Below are 19,013 nucleotides of genomic sequence, written 5' to 3' on the forward strand. Positions count from 1 at the left end.
AACTCTTAAACTGGCTAATATTTAAAAACAGTTTGCATTGCACTCAAAAGGATTATCGTATTTTGATATGTACACTGAATACATGTCTGTCTGTAGCAAGAATGTGAGTTGAACAGCTTATTTACTGCATGAAACAATTTGTTATATGTTAAACTGTTCATGGGCTTCAGGCTTGTAGAGACAATTTTTGGAGAAATAGGTTTGACAGTGAGAAAGCTGCTCTATGTGTTTTATTTGTTGTAAGTATACTCTGATAGTATAGACAAGCAAATCTCAGGTCTTGAGTTTCAAGGAAATTCACTGCACTTAAAATCAGTAGCTTTTCTGTGCACGTGTCAAATATGCTTGATCTTTTTAGATCCAGGTGTAGAAATGTCTCTTGCTAAAACACAGAAATTATCAAGACCCGCTGTATTCTTGCGTTTTACATAGAATTAATTAGTTTTAGATATGGTGTGTAGATCAAATGACTGTGTGGGATTTTTGGATATGTTAATCGGGTAAGTCTTCTAGGTAGCTGGAAATCCTATAGATTACTATTTAGACCAGTGGGATAATACTGCTATGGAAAGCTGTTTTCTTATTACTCTTACTAATTGTGGTGGCAGGTCTTTATCATGAAAGAGAATGTTACTCTACTACCTTGACTGCCCTTTAAAGTAATGTTTTTAATTCAGAGGTGCTATTCTTCTCAGAAATACGTTGAACTTGAGGCATAGCAGTTCTACCTGTAGCACTACAGTAAGGTTTTAAAGAGGACATAGTAGTTTAGTAGGTTTTTTGGTTTGGAGGTAATACACTTGAATCAACAGCTTTAATCCAAGTATAGGTGTATTTTGAAGTATTTATGTGATTTCTAGTATTTCTGTCTTCTAAATTATTTCTATTGAATTCTTTGCCACTACAGTCACTGTGGAAATCAATCTTATTTTTCATATAGGTAAAAGTCTGTAGAGGAGATCCTGTATCTCCTTAACTTTCTTTAAATTATTTGGTGAACTGCCCCAAAACCTTGATCAGTAGTCACATATATGTCTTGCTCTACCTCTGCACGGGCTCAGCCGAGAAGTAGGAATACCTGGTACCTGTGGCATTTCTTTTTTAGCATCACCCTTGCACCAGAGCTGTTGTACACATGCAGTGCTGCAGCATAAGAACTTGTATAAATGGGAATCCAGGGTTTATTGGAAGTGTTGCTGATTGCTGTGTGTCCATTACTGCTTGATGCAGTAGGCAGCAGAGCACCCCACAGCAGGATTATTCCTTCCTCTGCAGCTTTTGTGTGAACCTGGCAAGAGTCCCTGGGCTTTGGAGGATTTGAACCTAGAGGGCAGCAGGAAGGGGAGGATCTGGAGCCTTGCCTCTGTCTGACTGTCACGTGTTACTCAATGCTGACTATAAATACTCCTCCAATTAGTTTTCCTCACTGTGGTCAGCAGGGAGCTGCTCAAAGCCCTGCCTCTGCTAGCTTTCCTTCTTGAGTTGGCGCCTTTTCAGCCCCAGGTTCACCAATGCCTATGAGTCAGAATGGTAGTATGGATGTTTTGCTCGAATTTAGTAGTGTAGTGTCTTTTGTTTGAATTCCTTGGTAGTTTTGACGCTATAGACTACTGTAGAAACAACTGCAACTTTTTTGTTTGTATGTAACTTATCACTCAAACTTATAGTATCTTGCATGAAGGCAGCTAATGATGTGGTTGGATGTATGCAGCCTTGGTAGGAATTTATGTTTGAAGAGAGTTGTTGTGTATAGCTTTTCAGAGATGCTCAGCTTTTCTGGGATGCTTTCAGAGCATGAAAGTGCCAGTGTTGGGGGGCTGGTAAGGTGCAGGCTTTTTGCCATAAAAAAACTCAGAAGACTGGTTCAGTTGCTGACAAAAACTGTGCTTCTTGTCTGTCACCCCAGGGATTAAAGTGGGTGTTTTTTTGTTTTTTTTTTCTCCTGCCATTTCATTAATTCTAAAACTTACCATATGCTTTTTACCTCTTATAGTTGATCCTTTTGATCCATTCACAATGTCATCAAGTCCTGAGAATCCAACCCTGTCTGGTCCGGACCTCTTTGGAGATTTCCTTAATCCAAATTCAACATCTACATCAAATACATTTACTTCCACACCGCTTCCACCTTCTTCCAGCTCAGACTTCTTGAACTTAGGTAAGTTTCTGTTCCTCAACAGTTTCTGCTGCTTAGTGCATTTGCCTTTCAACTTAATCAATGTTCATTAGTGTGTCTGAGTAGATCCACTTGTTGACTGCTGTTTTAATTAGCTCCTTGCTCTGGGAACACAGATACTTACAAGCCAAGCATCAAGGTTTTGCTTGTAGAATGTCATTCTAATAGTTCTGATGCAAGAATACTTCTGGTCTTGCAAACCTCTGGTTGAGAGTTTAATTTTCCTCTGAGCTCCTATAACTGAGGATATGCAAATATTTGGAAATACACTATCTGGATGAGAGAATGCTGTTGTGATTCTACTTGCATCTTAAAGATTTTCTTGAAACATTGGAAAAGGAAAAGCAATTCAAGCAAGTTAGAGTACAGCAGTGTCTTTAAAGGCAAGATAAGGCTGTCTGGATGCTCTTGACCTGAATGCATTCTCATAATATACTTAGAGAATACATTATATAATGCTCTAATCTTATTTGTGTTATCTGTTTTTTTCTGATATGTTCTTAGTGAAGCCTCTTCACACATTTGTTTTAAAATGTTTGTAAGAAAGCTTAATTATTATGTTCATGTCTTCTAAACTTGATATAATCAGCACTTCAGACTGTTCATAACTCCACTTAGCTAAAATTCAAACCATAGTAGCTGTAGCTGAAATATTTGTAGACAGGTTTCTTAAAGAAGACCCAAGCTCCATATTTTTAGAATCAATGCTATGTCTTGGCTTTGTAGTATGTTGGGTCTTTCTTTATCACCATTCTAAGCTTGTTATTTCTAAAATGTTACAAAACAGAGCTTTTATGCAAGCTTATTCTTTAAATAGAAACATGCCGTTATGAAACCGGTGGGAAGGCGAGATCAGGAGTGTTGCTTTTTCCTCTGGTGTTCAAAAATAAGTGTGTACATGGTGCTACTGTTTTTTTATACTGTCAGTTTTAATTAGAATTTGACAGAAACAGAGTTTTTGAGACCAACTTTTTATCATTTTTGAACAAGGAGTTGGGAATATAAAAAGGTTGTGGGAAGAGAAAGATTAGCAGCACAGAGGCTTTCTCTCTGAGGATAGGAACATGTGTGAAGAGAACAGATGGTTAAGGTTTGATAGTGGAATTGACACTATTTCAAAAGAGAAGAAAATTTGATTCTTCCACATCTGTCAGTGGCTATACTCACAAATGTCTGTTATTTTTGCCTTATTTGTGTGCTTTTTTGATTCATTCACGTGTCTTCAGAAACATGAGATGAAGCAAGTCCTCTTTCCCTGAACTTTTTCTGTACTGTAGTTTAGGACAATTCTTATTTTAATGTGAAAGCTATGAAACAGATTAGCAAGCTTTTATGGGTTTTCTTTCTGCTTACGCTTAATGATAAAACAGAAGTGTTACAACTTGTTTAGTCATGTCAAGTGATATAGGTTCCTAAGACTTTTTTAGTGCTTTTGAAACATGTTTTCTGTTTCAACTCTCTCTTTTCAGGTAAGGACATGAGAAAACGAATGACAGATTTAGTTTCCTCCTTCCTAGTGATGCATTAAAATAACCTTTGCAGCTGAACAGGTTTTGTTCTCTACACATGAGATTGTGTAGCACAAAAGGACAGTGATATCTGTGTATCTTTTGTGCTTCTCTGTTTTCCTTTCACTTTCTTGAAAGTGCTCTGATAAGAAACTAAATAACGTGTGTACTGTTAAGACCTGGACTGGATAGTGTAAGACTCAAGTGCTACTTCTGTTGTATGTTTAATGAGTTTATAAGTTAGAACTAGGTAAGTGGTAATATATTCCTCATCTCTGAATCCAAGAGCACTTCTTACAGAGATTTTTTTTATATGAACAGGTTTGAGTTTCCCGTGCCTTGGAAGGATTGATCTAATAGATACTCACACAGGATGTACATACTGAGTTAACCACTCAGAAATTAGATAAAGAGCAAACGAGATGCAGGATTTGCCTGGGTTTCTTCTGTGCTTAGGAGGTTGGCCATGTGCGTACCCTGTCGCTTCACTGTGAATTAGTTCTTACCTTGCAGTTGCTTTACTTGCTGACTTACTGAGTTTGGACTCCTCATAGTGTGCAGTGTTGGAAGTGGACCCTGGTTTGGTTTTGCTTCAGAAGAGCAGCCACACTCTGCATGGACCTGCTGTCATCTTTGACTTGGACCAGTGAAGTGGTCCCTAGAGCAGTGGTAGTTTTTATCAGTTCTATTTGCTACACTTCAAATGTCTGCAGTAGTTCTCTTGTATGAACCAATTGTGCTACCCTATCCACTTACATTGGTTTTTATTCTAGCCATTCTACATTATTATGTCATGGAAATCACAAAATGGTTGCAGCTGGAAAAGACCCTTGGAGATTATCTGTTCTGACCTGCACAGCAAGCCAGGGTCATCTAGAGCTGGTTGGTCAGGGCTGGGTCCCATCTGACACAAATATCTCTAGCTCTCACAGAATCTACAGCCTTTCTGGTTATCTTCGATAAACCTTATAGAAAACACATCTTTTGATTTAAGTATTTTTCTGTATTTTAGTCTGTGCTCGTTATCTCTTGTCCAATCACTAGACACCACTAAGAAGAGTACGTTCGTCATCCTATATACACGAGAGTATGTTTGTCATCCTACTGCCCTCAATACAAACTGATGGAATCATACCTGGATGAGAGGTGCTGAGGTCACTGGCCTCCCTCTGGTATCTGCACATCTCTGTAGTGTAGGGGAGCCAACACTACACACAGCAGTTCTCATGTGGCCTCTTCTGACTTGTCCCCAGACTGTGCTGGTGCATAGGATTGCTCTTCCTTCATGTGAAATGCAGGATTTCAATTGAAATGTGAAAGCTGCATATCACGTTTCCCTTTGGGTCTCATGAGATTTGCCTCTGCCCCTGTCTGCAGCTCATGGGGCTCCTCCGAATGTCGGCACAGCCCTCTGGTAGCGTAACATCCACTTCTAGCTTTGCACTGTGTGTGGCCTTGCTGAGCTTGAGTCTGCCCCATTGTGCACATTTAAGTTGGACGAAGAAAAAAAAAAAGGAATTTTTGCTCTCTGAACATTTAGCTGCAGCCTGGAGGAGAGAATGTGTCAAGTTAGCAGTCTGCAACATTTGAGAAAATGTTTTTAAAAAGTGTGAATTGCTATCTTCAATGCTTGTTCTGCACTTTTCAGATTGTCAGTTTGACAAGCTGCACTCTGGTGAATGGATGGATATTTCTGATATTTGATAATGTATTGATAGACATGATATTTTAATGATGTTCTTGGAGTTTTCTGTCAACATGGATAAAAACTCCAAACGTAGCCATTTGTTCCTCTTAACTTACTGATAACAATATATGTTTCTACACATATAGAGATGACTTTTCAGTGTTGGTTAGTTTCCAAACCTCTTACTATGCAGGCTTTAAAAACACTGCAGAGGTAGAAGAATTAGGATAACGTTTCCAGAACCTTTAAATTTACCTTTTGCATGTCAGCTCTTTTCTGTGTTTAGCTCGTCAGATATGTATTTTATCCTTCAGCATTTACTTCAGTTACTGACATAAATATTTAGCAATAAAATTGAGCATATTTATGAGACTTTTAATATGAATGGGTATGAGGGGAAGGACACTAACTGAGGACTGGAGAGTAAAGTGCAAACAAGAGCACTTAAATGACAAATTTGGAAGAATCCTATTGAGAGAGGAGAGCAAAAATGCAAGCTTTAGGTCATTAAACTGAGAAGCAATTTTAAACTCATTAAAAATAAATTAGTAGTGATGTCAGGATTCATTTAAAATAAGCTGCAGCAATGAGATACAGTGAGCATACTGTTGGAGCAGCGATGAGTATCCAGAATTAAACATTAAAGAACTAGATAAGCTTTCCTGGGCAGTAAATAATTATTCAACCTCTATAAATACCAGGAGAAAAGTTGTTACAGTAAAGACAACTGAAGTGGAGTTTTAGGCTTGCATTTCTCAATATAGCATAAAATTGGAAATATGTAGTTGCAAGAACTTTAAAATGTAATTTTGGCATAGGAAATGTAGTTCTTACTCTGGTCTGTCAACCACTTGTCCTGTAATGAAAGATATATAGTAGTTGAGCTTCACCATAAGTTTATTTGCAAGACATTTTAGTCTTTCACCAAAAAAAAAAAAAAGAGCTTTAGTCACTTGATGGAGACTGAGATGTTCTGTGACTGTTAATCAAGGATGTTAATTAAGGATGAGTTAGGAATTTATAACCCATCCTTAAATGTAAGTGTCCACATTTGCAAGAGCAAATTTTATTTCCAGTAGATGAAGGATACCTTTTTCCCTTATTAGAGATATCTGTTTATTGAGCATGTTTGAAAACAGAATTGCTTAGTTTGGATGTTTAGTAGCAGATGAATTTAATGAAAGTCTGGCTAGGAATATGTTTCCCATAGCCAAATTAAAGTGCTCTGATGAAAAGATAGCAGAGGACATGGAAATTAACCAGAAGCTTGCATGACTGGTGTAATTTTCTTGAGAGCAGAGGCAATTTCAGTGACTCTGTTCTCAGTCAGGCCCTAGTCAAGCTTTAACAAGCCTTGCATCATACTAAACCGGTCACTTAATTCACAGGAAATCCTGTTGGCATTTGATTAAGGGATTTACTGTGTAGGTGGCAGGTTAAATAAAGAAAATAAACTGAAGTTGTGTAGAACATAGTAAAACACAGTCCTTTTATTTTGGGAAGCTAGAAAGTGTGATCTTATTACTACCAACTTATTCTTACCTATTAGCTTTAGTGTGAGCACTTACAGAACAAATAGGTCCTGACTGTTTGCACTCATGCATAGCAAATGACTGTAAATAAGAAAAATTGTAGAAAAACTTAAGGAACAGTTGGGGAGGGACTTGCTCATATTCTGAATTTCTCCAACTTCTGGATATTTCATTATGCTTCATGTTTTATCCTTTCTTAAGACAGATCTCCTGCTCCTCAGTCTTACTCAGGCTCTATGAATTCCAGTGTGCCAAGTTACAGAAAAAATGGTCAGTGTGTTGGCAGATCTTTGCCCTTCAGAGCGCTTTTAGAAGTCAGTTGCGTGTCTGTAATGGTATCGGAGCCCAATCTCTTGTAATAACTACGCTGTACAACTAAAAAGATGAATTTTTTTCTAGAAACGCGTGTGCATATGCTCCGTTCTTTTCTGTTCAGTGTCTTGCACATTATCTGTGTGAGTAGCCCTAACTTTTCTTGTCTTTGTCTTCGTTTTACTAAGCAATAGTATTAATTCAATTTCTTTCATGTCTATGTAAGACTTGTCATGGCAGGAAGCTTATGCTAAAATTATTTCTAGCTTGGAGGTTAGTACAGACTATTTCCAAGCCTGTTTAACATTTGGGAACGACATGTAGTACTGCAGACCTCTGAACTGATAGAACCTGATGGAGACTTGGACCGTTCTTTGACCAGCAGTGGCACTGCTATATGGCAGATGGATAGCTGGGGTTTTGGCTAATGTGAAACAAGTGCTGTTTCTCCCTGGGAGGAGAGGATGTGACTTAGATCTGCAGAAAGAGCTGCAGATTTCCCTATGCCTTCAGTAGGCCTTGGCAGCTATTTTTGTTCTGTGCAGTGGGGCAGTACGACAATGCTATTGGCATAGGCTTGTGGCAGAATATTTTGTATGTTCTCTGTAACTATAAGGACTACGTGTTTTTTTATCATTATTTAGGCAGTGGGTTGAGGTGCTGGAAGGGATATTTAATTTGCTTCAAATTATTTCCTCAAATATTCAGATAATGCGTTGTCTTTTTTCTGTGTGACATCAAATGTAAATGTAAAGTGAATGAATGTAAAATTGAGAAGCTGAAAAAAAAATGGAAAGCCAGGATAAAGCATCAAAGTATCATTGTTTAAGTGAGGATGGCTGCTTTTTGGGTTAGCTTTCTTGGTTCCAAATCTTCAAAATGTCTTGGAGTGCCACAAAACCTACTGAAACATCATCTGCACCTGCAGCACTGGTTGCTGCAGTAGTGAAAGAACTGTGCTACCACACCGTGAATTGCTACAAGCTGTGCTTAAAGAGACTGCCCAGAGCTGGTAGGCAACTTCCAAGGATTGTTCTTTACTTAGCAAATCTTATGTTGAGGATAGCTCCTCTCTCATGCTGTATGCAAATGAAAGAGGAAAATCTGGGATCAAGATGGCAAATGTTACGTTGGTTAAGACACATTAGAAATTAGTGTTACTGCTATTAGAGCCTTCTGAACATTATTTGACTGTCCTTTATAAACTGGCATGATGATTTTGCTTTACACAAAGAAAAGTGCCTTTTGTCTATGGAAATGGTGATTCTCATTGTAATCCTTTCCCAGAAGAGAACTCGTAGCTGTCTCTGGCTCTGAAGTTGCACATATTCATAAAGATATTGAACCCAAAAGAGAAGTTTATTTTACCAGCAGCTCCATTTTCCCTTAAGGAGTCCACACAGTGAAGGTACCTGTCTCCAACTGCGTAGAACATGGGCTGCTCAGTGACAGAGGCACCATTTCTGCAGCGTTGCTGCCTTCTGCTGCCTGCTGTGTGGTCAGCACCACTGCAGCGCTCTGAAGCAGCTATCCCTTAGATAGTCCTTTTGCCCGGGAGACCTAAGCCCTTGGATTCATGGCACTGTCTGTGGATGAAGGTACCTTCACTATGAAGTGGTTGGGGAAGCTTCAAAGTACAGGGGAAAGAAATCCCATGGTAAAAGATATTGTTTTGTTTAAAAGCACCTGGCTATGCTATTGGCAAACGAAACAAGAACGTAACTAAGTGCTTTGCCCACTAGTGATGCAGTTACAGTTCTGCAAGTATTCTTGTCAAAATGTCAGTTATTGTGATGCTTTCCTTAAAGAGTGATGATGGATTTTTTTTTCTTCTCTAGGGAATTTGGCAGCAGAGCCACCTAAAATATCATCATCTTCAAGCCAACCTGACCTCTTAGGAGGATGGGATTCTTGGGCAGATTCCTCAACAGCTAGCAATGTGGCATCACCACAGATGAAGAAGACTCTGTTTGAAGGTATTGTGAGTTAAATAAATCATTTTGAAGTAAGTAAGAGGTGCTATAGACTGGTCAGTTTCCCAGTTCACCTGAAACTGCTGAAAGCTCCTTCAAGTCTTTCCTTTTGTTGATTAAGGCACCCCTTCTCAAATGTGCCAAATACACTATATATTCTCTTATTGTACAGGTCAGGCTTTTACCACAGGGAGCCAGTCCAGTGTGTCTTCGGGTCCATCCTTCAGCCAAGCTAAATCTCAGAACTTTGACCCTTTTGCTGATCTTGCCAACCTTGGATCTGGTCTTCCAGGTAGGATTTTTTGAGAGACTGATACTTAGAACTGATATTCTAATTTGCTTCTTTATCCATTAAATGGAACTAATAGCTTATATGTATTTTTTTCTTTTAATTGGTAGCAACCAGCTTCAGGCAGCTGCTGAGAATAGACATGTAACAAGAAAAGACTGAATCTGTGCAGGGATGGTATGGAAAATCAAGTATTCCATTTTAAAATGTAACCCTAGCTGTGGCTCAGAAATAGGATAAGCACTTAAAGTTTTAGAATCTAGATGAAAGAATAAGCTAGGTTTCTTTTATTTAGTAACTGAGCTTGAGGTTTCTATCATTGATACTAGACTGTAAAGGATATCAAATGGAGAGATGAATTAAGTTCTTTTTTACTTCTAAAATGACTCTTCTGTGTTCCTTTAGACTGGATACTTTGATTTAATTCAGTAGTTCTTGATAGTCTGTTAGTCTGTCGTGTTTGTTCTGATTTTGCTTCTGTGCTAATTGCGTCAATATTAAGAACATTTTGCGTCCTCAGGATGTTGGCTTTACTCAGACTCAGTTAGCCCTGGGGTGTTCTCAAACAGCAAGAAAAGGACAGTAAGGGGATTACACACTGCCATACGAAATTACTGATTTGTGACTATTTCAATGAGCCTGGATGCCAGGACCCTGAGCAACAACTTGAACACCTTGTAGCTGCCTAATTGCAGAAATGTGTATTATCCTTAACTTCTGCCCATAGAACTGAAAGTGTGTAGCCAACATTTTACCATTTTTAACAATGGTAATCCTTAATTTTTCAAGAGTAGTAATTTGGTAGGTTGTGGCCATTTCTAGGGCCCTTGCATGTCAAAGTAGTACGATAAGCAGGTAGGAGCCTTGAAGAATCATTGCTGCCTGTAAAATAACTGTTAAGGGTTACGAAGCTACCTCAGCCCTCTTCCAAACACTGCTAATCCTGTGATAACTCGTATGCAAAAGACAGCAGGAAAAAAAAACCCTCACAAATACAGTTCAAGAAGGAGAACGGTCCAGCAGCTGTTTACCACCCATGTGGTGGGCTGAAGCATCAGGTGTTGCCAGAGGTAAATAGTGCTTTGGAAGTTCACTTTAATTTTGACAGCTGTAGCTATGTGACTATACTCTTGACAGCTATGAATTAAACTTTTCCATGAGTAATGGGCCTGGCTGTCACTTGAAGCTTGCAACACATTTGTATTTAGATGTCTGATTAAAAAGTTTATCCCACTTTGGTAGTTAATACACAGTTTGATAAAATACGCTCTTAGTGAAATATTAAATAGAGGGTAAAATGCAGTGTGTGACTTATTCGTAGTGCCTGTGAGTCCTGCAAAATCTGAATACTAGAGTAGTTCTGATAAGACTGGTCTGTAGTATTTTCTAGACTGTATAATTTCAATATTTCAGTAAACTAAAATCATCTTAACTCTTTATAGGCAGTGTGAGAGGGAAAAAAAAATCCAATAACTTAACTTTGATGTTGATGTAGGTGTACAGCATGCTGAACCTATGGAAGGAATTGGAGCTTAGCAAGATTTTGGATTGATTTGTTACTCAGTAGGGAAAATGGGTACATTAGAGGCAAGTCATCACTGTTAAACTTCTCAGAATTGGAGTGGATTTTGAGAGGTGTAAGAACTGGAATTTAGTCTACTTTCTGTTCTTAGGAGTGAACTAAACTTCACGTTTTGAACTTTGAACTTCACTTACAAGTCATTATTCTGGAGGAAAAAAAGTGTGTTCTGAGTGAAAACTGTGCTATATCAGCAGTTTAGAAACAGTAGTTAAAAAGAAGCTACAAAACAATCCTACTCCTATTAGACAAGGAGTAGTATTCCAGTAAGGAATGAAAGTTGGTCTTGTTTAATTTCTGTAGTATTCTTGCATATATGCTGCTGAAAGCTGCTGCTAAGACAGGGAAATGTTGGCTTGTCCTATAGAAGGAGCTAAACAGTCTTTAGGATGAAGAAATCAATGTAGGATGATTTGCAGGAGTAATGGAAAGTTTTTTTTAGCGTGCCAGGCCATGTAATTAGACCAGTAGCTGGAATTTTTAGCTACTTTTTGGGTAGGATTTTAACACAAGCTAGAAATGGCAAACAGAGTACGTTTAGAATGACTCTCCAGGTAGCTATTTCTACAAAAAGGATAGTGCAATCCTGGATTATATCATCTGAGGTATTTAGCAGCATAGTGTTGTATTGCATGAGGCACTGGTGATACATCTGCCATATAAACCATTGCAGAAATAGGCAGGAGCTGTAAAAGTGTGGAGGTGCCCAGGGCTGGGGAATCAATTTTAAAAGAGGCTGAGTTGCTGGGCCTGACCTAACAAAGCTGGCAGGGGGACTTTTTTCTCTAAGGCTCTGTAGTGAATATCAGAGGAAAAAGATTTTGGTGGAAACAGGGATGGAGCAGGAGTGTTTCAGCCGAAAGTTAATTGTAATCATGAGGAGCTAAGCAAGTGGGACTGTTAAGCATTAACTCACCTTTCTCATGAAAATAATGAGATGGGATCATAAGTCTGTCAGTTAAGACAACTTCTTGTCTGGCTTCAGTTGCAAAATCATATTTGACCACTAGTCTCAAATACATCTTGTCATTTTAAAGTGATTTTTTCTGCTGGGAAGAGGTCTAAGTAAGTTTTCTACTATCATAAATGTGACATACCCTAGGTATATGTAAGTTCAGCCACCATGCTGCTTCTCTTCTGTCTTGGATTTATTCCAGAAAATATTATGCTTTAAGTTGTCGGGGCAACTGACTTTCTACAAGTCTCCTTTTTGAAGGAAGTCAGCAAAGGGCAATCTAATGATGGCTTGGTTTTGAATAATAAATCTCAGGCTAGTCCTTGTGACTGAGACTTGACTCGTGAATTTAAAATAGTGAAGCGCTCAGCTGCTGACCTTGAGTATAATGGAGTGAAGAAAAGGGCATGTTTGTTCCTGCCAAAGTACTAAACAGCGGTTAAAGCCACTGAGTGCTTCTATATTTGAGACTGTGATGAAAAGAACATGGTATCCTGCAAATCAAGGCAGTATAATACTGATGTGCACAGGTTAGAGCACAGCAGAGTGGTTACACGCTTCGGTGTTGGTTCTCTTGCATGTGACATGACCTGATAATGCTCCTGCAAAATAACTTTGTCATCTTTCCTATAGCTATACAAGAAGTTGCAGAAGAAAAAACAGAATATTTTCAAACAACTGCTTTCAAAATATGCTATATCTTGTTGATCATATAGTTAGTCTTTCATACTAATTATTTTGATCCTCTATTACACGTTGACAGACATTGAAATGTAATGAATTGCTGGAGGAACCACTGTCATTACTGAATTGATTTTTTTCTTAATTCTTGTTTTTTTCTGTCTTGATGAGTTATTTGCCTGGCCAATCATGCAAATGAATGTTTCTGCTAAAACTGCTTTAACTCCTGTAGTCCAAGTTACCAGTTAATAAAGTTATTAAGATTTCATTGCTTTACATGCACTTTTTTATTGTGCTTTCTCTTCAATATTAGCATCATTGTAAGCTCTGTGTTGGTTAGATGTCAAGGCCAGAAACCAGCTTAGTGCATTGAATAGTGACAGGTACCAAGATGGACAAGCACTGAATGTGTGTTTATTGCCAGGTCCCTCCAGCGGTGGATTCCCAGCCAGTGGGTTTGCCCAGAAGCCTGCTCCGTCCCACAAGCCTGGAAGTCAGTGGCAGAAAAACACAAAACCACAGGGTGCTTCATGGCAGTCACAGCCTAAACCCAGCGCAGCAGCTAAACCCAATTACACGGTGAACTTCAGTGTCATTGGAGGGCGAGAAGAAAGGGGAGTCAGAACCCCAGGTTTTGGTAAGTTTCCTGAAGGTATCACTGTAATAGCCTGTGTGAAATCAGTGAAATGTGCTCTTGGCTGAAGAAGTTACTGCAGCTTCATCTTTTTTTTATATTTGTTTATGATTCTATTTCCAGAACCCGAGTACGTAGATGTGTGTAGCCGCTCCCTCCAATCTGGAAAAGAACGTGCAAGCCATTAGTTGTCATGTGCATGAGAGTATATTCTGCTGGACTGAAACCTTGTCCACTAACACCTTCCATTCCTGTCTCTTTTTGTAAATCTTGTGGAGTTTATCAAGCCACTCCAAAGTATTCATTGTGGTAGTGAGAAATGTAGATAGATACACCTGTATCTACAAACCATATTCTTACTCAAAGATATATGAAGGAATTTTCATGTCATGTTTTTTCCTTTTATAGGTCAAAAGCCAAAGGTTTCAGAAAATGACTTTGAAGATCTCTTATCTAATCAAGGATTTTCAGCTAAATCTGATAAGAAGGGACCAAAGACTATTGCTGAGATGAGAAAACAAGAAATGTCAAAAGATATGGATCCCTTGAAACTGAAGGTTTGTTTAGTGGTGATTTTGATTCAAGGGTCTCTCTCGTGCTTAGAACTGGTGGTAACGGAGCAAGATAATATGAGTAACAGAAGAAACAGATAAAGCAAAATAGTTGTATTTGTAATTAAATGACCTTGACATGATTGTGTGAATTAGCAAAAACTAGCAAAAATGAAGTATCCCAGTAATGAAATATTGGAAATACTACTACAAGTCTGTAACCCCGAAAGTGTTCTGAAATGGTAAATCTTATAAATGTGAGGATAACAAAGCAGCAGAAAAGGAATGAGTTGAGTTGCAGGCATATGTTGTTACAAGCTAAAAAGTTTAGAAGGAAGGGTAGAGTAGTCTTGTTTGTGTCTTGCAAAAATGTAAACCAAGAAGCTGAGGATTTTAAGTAGTTTAATGAATAAAATGGGAGAATCATTAAAATGATTTCTGTAATGGCAAGAAAAACATGGGGAAAATAGGTCTCTATGGAATGAAAAACAACACAAGTGAAACTCAAGGGAGAAATTTGGACGCTAAACCTTAGTTTTGAATTTAAGTACTTCTCTGATGTTCTATTCCTTAAGGCTAGCCATTTATTAATAAAAGTGTATTACATAAATATAAGCCAGGTCTGTTGACTATGAGAAACTTAATCCTGAGAATTAAGAGGGAGAGGGATTTCCCATTTCCTTCAACTAAACTTGGAGAACCTAAGCTGACAGTCTATTTTTTTTTAAGACGAGTCATTATGTATTTTCAGTGTATCCAAACATCACTCTAGCTGATTTGGCTGATAAGAGAAGTAATTTTTGAATACAGACAAGTAAGATGAGCTGTTTTCAGTGTGAGCATTTACTAATAAACTAGTACTACTGCTGTAGTAATAATTTACTGAAAGATGCCATCTCAGAGAAGTATTATTAAATTTGTATTAATTTTTTTATAGTGTATGGGGTATTACCTTAACAGCTGTTTGGATTTTTATGGTATATCTTTTATGGTATATCTCATTAATAACACTAAATATTAATGTATTTTTCACAGTTCTTAAAGTCCTTACTCTACTTTAGAAAATTTAATTAAAGGATTTTAGAGGGATAGTTGAAATTGTTATTACAAACCATCTTTTCTAAGAGAGTATGCAGAGCTTGCACGGCTGTCTTTAACATAAATCATTGCAAATAGAAATGAACATTTTGTTATGATACTTTGCTGGTAGAAGGCAGAAAATCTCATATAATGCAGTATTAAATGGCGGTGCTAGTTCAGTCTGTCATGGTGATTTGAATATTGCTAAATAAAGTCTGTGAAATGGACAGTTATTTTAATTAAATTTTCCAGGGGAAATCTGAAAACATTTCAACTGTGCGTTCTTGCAGATTACTGCAGTAAACATAAATGATTAACATGATTTTAATTTTTTTATACAAAATCAGGTAAGAATTGTAGTAAAGACAGCAAAGAAATTAATGTTATGTTCTCACAGGGAAATAGTGTAATTGTAACAGATGTTTTTAATTACTTTTCACTTTTCATTTCATTAATAATGCAAGGCTTTGTAATTGGTAGCTATCTTGGTAATTAATTTCTCTTGTGGTGACTGAATTTCTGTAACCAAACTAATAACATACGAGAATTGCTAGTGGTAGATGGAAAATGGGACTTTAGGGTGGCTGATGGCCATAGATGCCTGACTGAACAACCTGAGTGGAGGGAATAGTAAGGCAATTTGAATTAACCTTGTATCCTTGTATGGGATACATAGTGAGGATTATGTCTAGGTAGAATGAGGATGCCTACATGTGTTTTATTTTTACATATTCTTTTTTTCCTAGATTCTTGAATGGATTGAGGGAAAGGAGAGAAACATCAGAGCGTTAATATCCACTCTGCATACTGTGCTTTGGGAAGGGGAGAACAAGTGGAAACCAGTTAGCATGGCAGATCTGGTAACTCCTGAACAAGTAAAAAAGTACTACAGAAAAGCAGTACTTGTAGTTCACCCAGACAAGGTGAGTGCTTTTCTGGCTGCCTTCCTTAAGAAAGAAGAAACAAACTTCTGCTGTGTCATACTTGTCACTGACAAAACATACAGCTTTGTTTATTGATCAGTACCCCTACGTGCTTTGCACTTTGCAGGAATATTCTGAATTTAGTGGCCAGCTGCGTCCAGGTAGTGCAGAATTAATTTTTCCTTTCCTGCTGTGGCAACACAGAATGTAGCAGATGATGTTTATCGAGTAAAATCTCATGAAGGTCATACCAAGCACACAAGCTGGGTGTCTTTCACTTGACTAGCAGCTTTAATGCTGATTAGTGGGCTCTGTTTCCACTAGCTGAGTCTTCAGGTCTTTTAAGGTTAAATACTAGTATAATGAAGACCCAAACCCTGGGAGGAGAGAACAGTTAAGCCTTTGAGCCTTTGGAAATCCCTCAGCAAATGAAAAATATAATAAAATTGGCTTATTAGTACATAAATATTAATAATTGTATTACAGTTGACTATATTATTAATACAGTTGACTGTGAAATACTTGTGTTTTTCTGCTGCTAATTTTCCAACGTGTTAGAAGTTTCTTGTTCTGAATTATTGTTCTAGGCATTTTTAACATGCAAAGAATATATCAAATATACTTGATTTGAGTTTTCATACCTGCCACATGTCATGACAGGCTAGTTGAATAAATTTGTCTTGTTGCATCCATAACAAACAAGACCATCCGTTTTTGTTCTCCTGTTCTTTCCTTTCCCTGGCTGTATGTTCTCCTTGCACTTTTTTGCTAATCTGAGTTCTTTGTGGGAGCCACAAACTCACAAATGTTGTGGTTTTCAGTCTTATAAATTATTTTTTTGTGGTTTGTTTTCTGACGGTTAAAGCAGCTCACAAATGGGGCTATAAAATGCTACACCTGGCAAGGGTCAAGCAGGAGAGGGCACTTAAGGCTTCCGTGGGGGTTAAAGAACATGTTGCAATGGTTCATCATGCCCTTGGGACTGGATGTTCCCTCACCACAGAGGCTGGTTTGGCTGCTGTGAAGTGGACAGGGAATCAGTAGAGTTCAGTGTTACTGAAGCTGAACATCATTCATAACCAGCAACAGATGTTTCTCCAGGAAACATCATCCAAAAGAGTGTACTTGAGGACAGTGCTTAAATCTTACTGCTTATGTGATAATACAGGGATTGTCAGGAGGCAATGCCTATCATGACTAGATTGTTTTTTTTTTCAAGTTATTAGTTGAAAACATCATTTTCCCAGCTGTTCTTTTCATGCTAAATAGTTTCAGTACAGTTTCAGTCATTTAAGAATTAGACTAGAATTTCCAATTAACGAAGGAGACTGAAGCTTCAGCCCTGCAGTAACAGGGTAGTGAGCAGGTGAACAGGTTTCCAGAATTATACACAGTCTTATGTTCATTACAGTAGCAAATAAAAGGAAATGAAGCCTTTCCATCATCATTCCCACTATTTTTATACTTCTTGTTCTGTTTTGTTTTCAGGCCACAGGACAGCCTTACGAGCAGTATGCCAAAATGATCTTCATGGAGTTGAGTGATGCATGGTCAGAGTTTGAAAACCAGGGTTCAAAGTCCCTTTTCTAAAACTTCACCTCATTTCCAGTAACATGAAGCTGAGCCATGGGGCTGAGCACTGTTGTGACCTTAATGCGCCTACAATTTAGGAAATACTTTGCTTTCAGAACAGTTTGAAGTCATACACTTAAATGTGATGTATTTTGTAAGATGTAGTATAAAGCATTACATAGAGGCATTAAGCTGCTCAGTACTTCAAGAAATTAGTCTGGGAGTAGGGATTTCTTATCAACTTTAAATATGGTAAAATGGAATTTTAATGATGTTTCCTGGTATCTGGTATACTAGTATAAATTGTAAATCATTCCAAATCTGTTGATCTCTGCTTGACCACTCCCCCCTCAATTTTTTATCCTCGTTAGCTTTGTGTGATTTGATTTTGATGTTTGCCTGTCGCCTTATTCAAAGTGCTTTAGTTATCAGCAGTGCATTTGCTTGGCTTATCTCAAATCTGCAGGTGTATATTTTCAGCTGTATTTTATGTAATCAATCTGATAATCATTCTGTAAATTAAAATGTTTTCTGACAATACCTGTATCCCTTACAATGATATAGCTAGCTGTTTAGTCAAAGATCCCAACTGTGGGAGAGTTGGGCAGAGTTGCCGTTCTTCTTTTTTTAACATATCATGAACACAGAAAAAAAATCTTGGCTTTAAGATCTGCATGTTCCTGTTTTATTTATTGTAAATTTGGAAGGCAACACTGTGTGCTTATTTTCCAAGTTCTTTAAATTGTATCTCTTAAGATTTCAGTGGAATGTGCCTTCTATTGAACTTTACTTTTATAGAAACAATGTCATTCTGAAACTTGAAGTGTGAGCACAAAACATTTTATCCCTTTTACTCAGTAAATGTTAGTTGTAGGGTTGTCATCTGGAGAGCATTTTGAGTGCTTTGACTCTTTTCTGCATGTCTGAACTTCTGTATTTTGAGATATGCATGACATCAGAATATGTGGAGAAAAGCAAGGTGCATCTGTAGTGTCACATTTCTGTTCCTGCACCTTCCATGCACTGGCTGGTGCAAAATGAGTCAAAGACACAACTTCAGGACAAAAACTTGCCATTTTTCTCATCCCTCCTGAAATGGCAGTTTTTCAGCAGTGCTGGAGTAGGTGCATGCAAAGGACCACTTGTGTAATAATGAGCTTCAGATCTCATAGCAAGTTTGGAAGTGCTGAAAGTCATTATTGCTGTGTTGACGTTTCGGTCACCGTCTCTTGGAACAAAAGTTCAGGCATTCAAGGGGATAAAGATACTTCAGACATCTTGTCATTCCATCCGTTTTTCATGCTTAACTAAAAAGTTATATAACATCAAAGGAAAACTGTATAACGTTGTCAGAGGTAACTCTTCTGAGGAGCGACTTCTGACCAAGAGAAAAATGAGATTTCTCATGCCAGGTAAACAACGTTGTGCTTTGTGAGGTTTTCCACTGCCAAACCAGCCCGATAGCTGATGGGAGAGAAATTTTCAAATTCAGGGTGTATTTTATAGTTGCTCAGATCTAACAGTTGTCTACTAACATCTGTCTGCAATAGGGTGCATGTGT

The 19,013-nt window shown here is 38.0% G+C and overlaps 1 protein-coding gene across 1 annotated transcript in view; it reads left to right on the top strand.

Annotated features, from left to right (window-relative positions):
* Positions 1-18,801, top strand: part of GAK (cyclin G associated kinase) — a 62,041-nt gene extending 43,240 nt beyond the window's left edge. Inside the window, exons 22-28 of the mRNA XM_026049952.1 lie at positions 1,994-2,158; positions 9,054-9,191; positions 9,361-9,480; positions 13,117-13,329; positions 13,735-13,883; positions 15,704-15,880; positions 17,369-18,801. Of these exons, the coding sequence (XP_025905737.1) occupies positions 1,994-2,158; positions 9,054-9,191; positions 9,361-9,480; positions 13,117-13,329; positions 13,735-13,883; positions 15,704-15,880; positions 17,369-17,470 (1,064 nt within the window). The 3' untranslated portion in view covers positions 17,471-18,801. The remainder of the gene's footprint in view (positions 1-1,993; positions 2,159-9,053; positions 9,192-9,360; positions 9,481-13,116; positions 13,330-13,734; positions 13,884-15,703; positions 15,881-17,368) is intronic.
* The last annotated feature ends 212 nt before the right edge of the window (positions 18,802-19,013 follow it).

The sequence above is a fragment of the Nothoprocta perdicaria genome, unplaced genomic scaffold, assembly GCF_003342845.1.
Source record: "Nothoprocta perdicaria isolate Ctin4 unplaced genomic scaffold, notPer1 scaffold_63, whole genome shotgun sequence".
Lineage (NCBI taxonomy): Eukaryota > Metazoa > Chordata > Aves > Tinamiformes > Tinamidae > Nothoprocta > Nothoprocta perdicaria.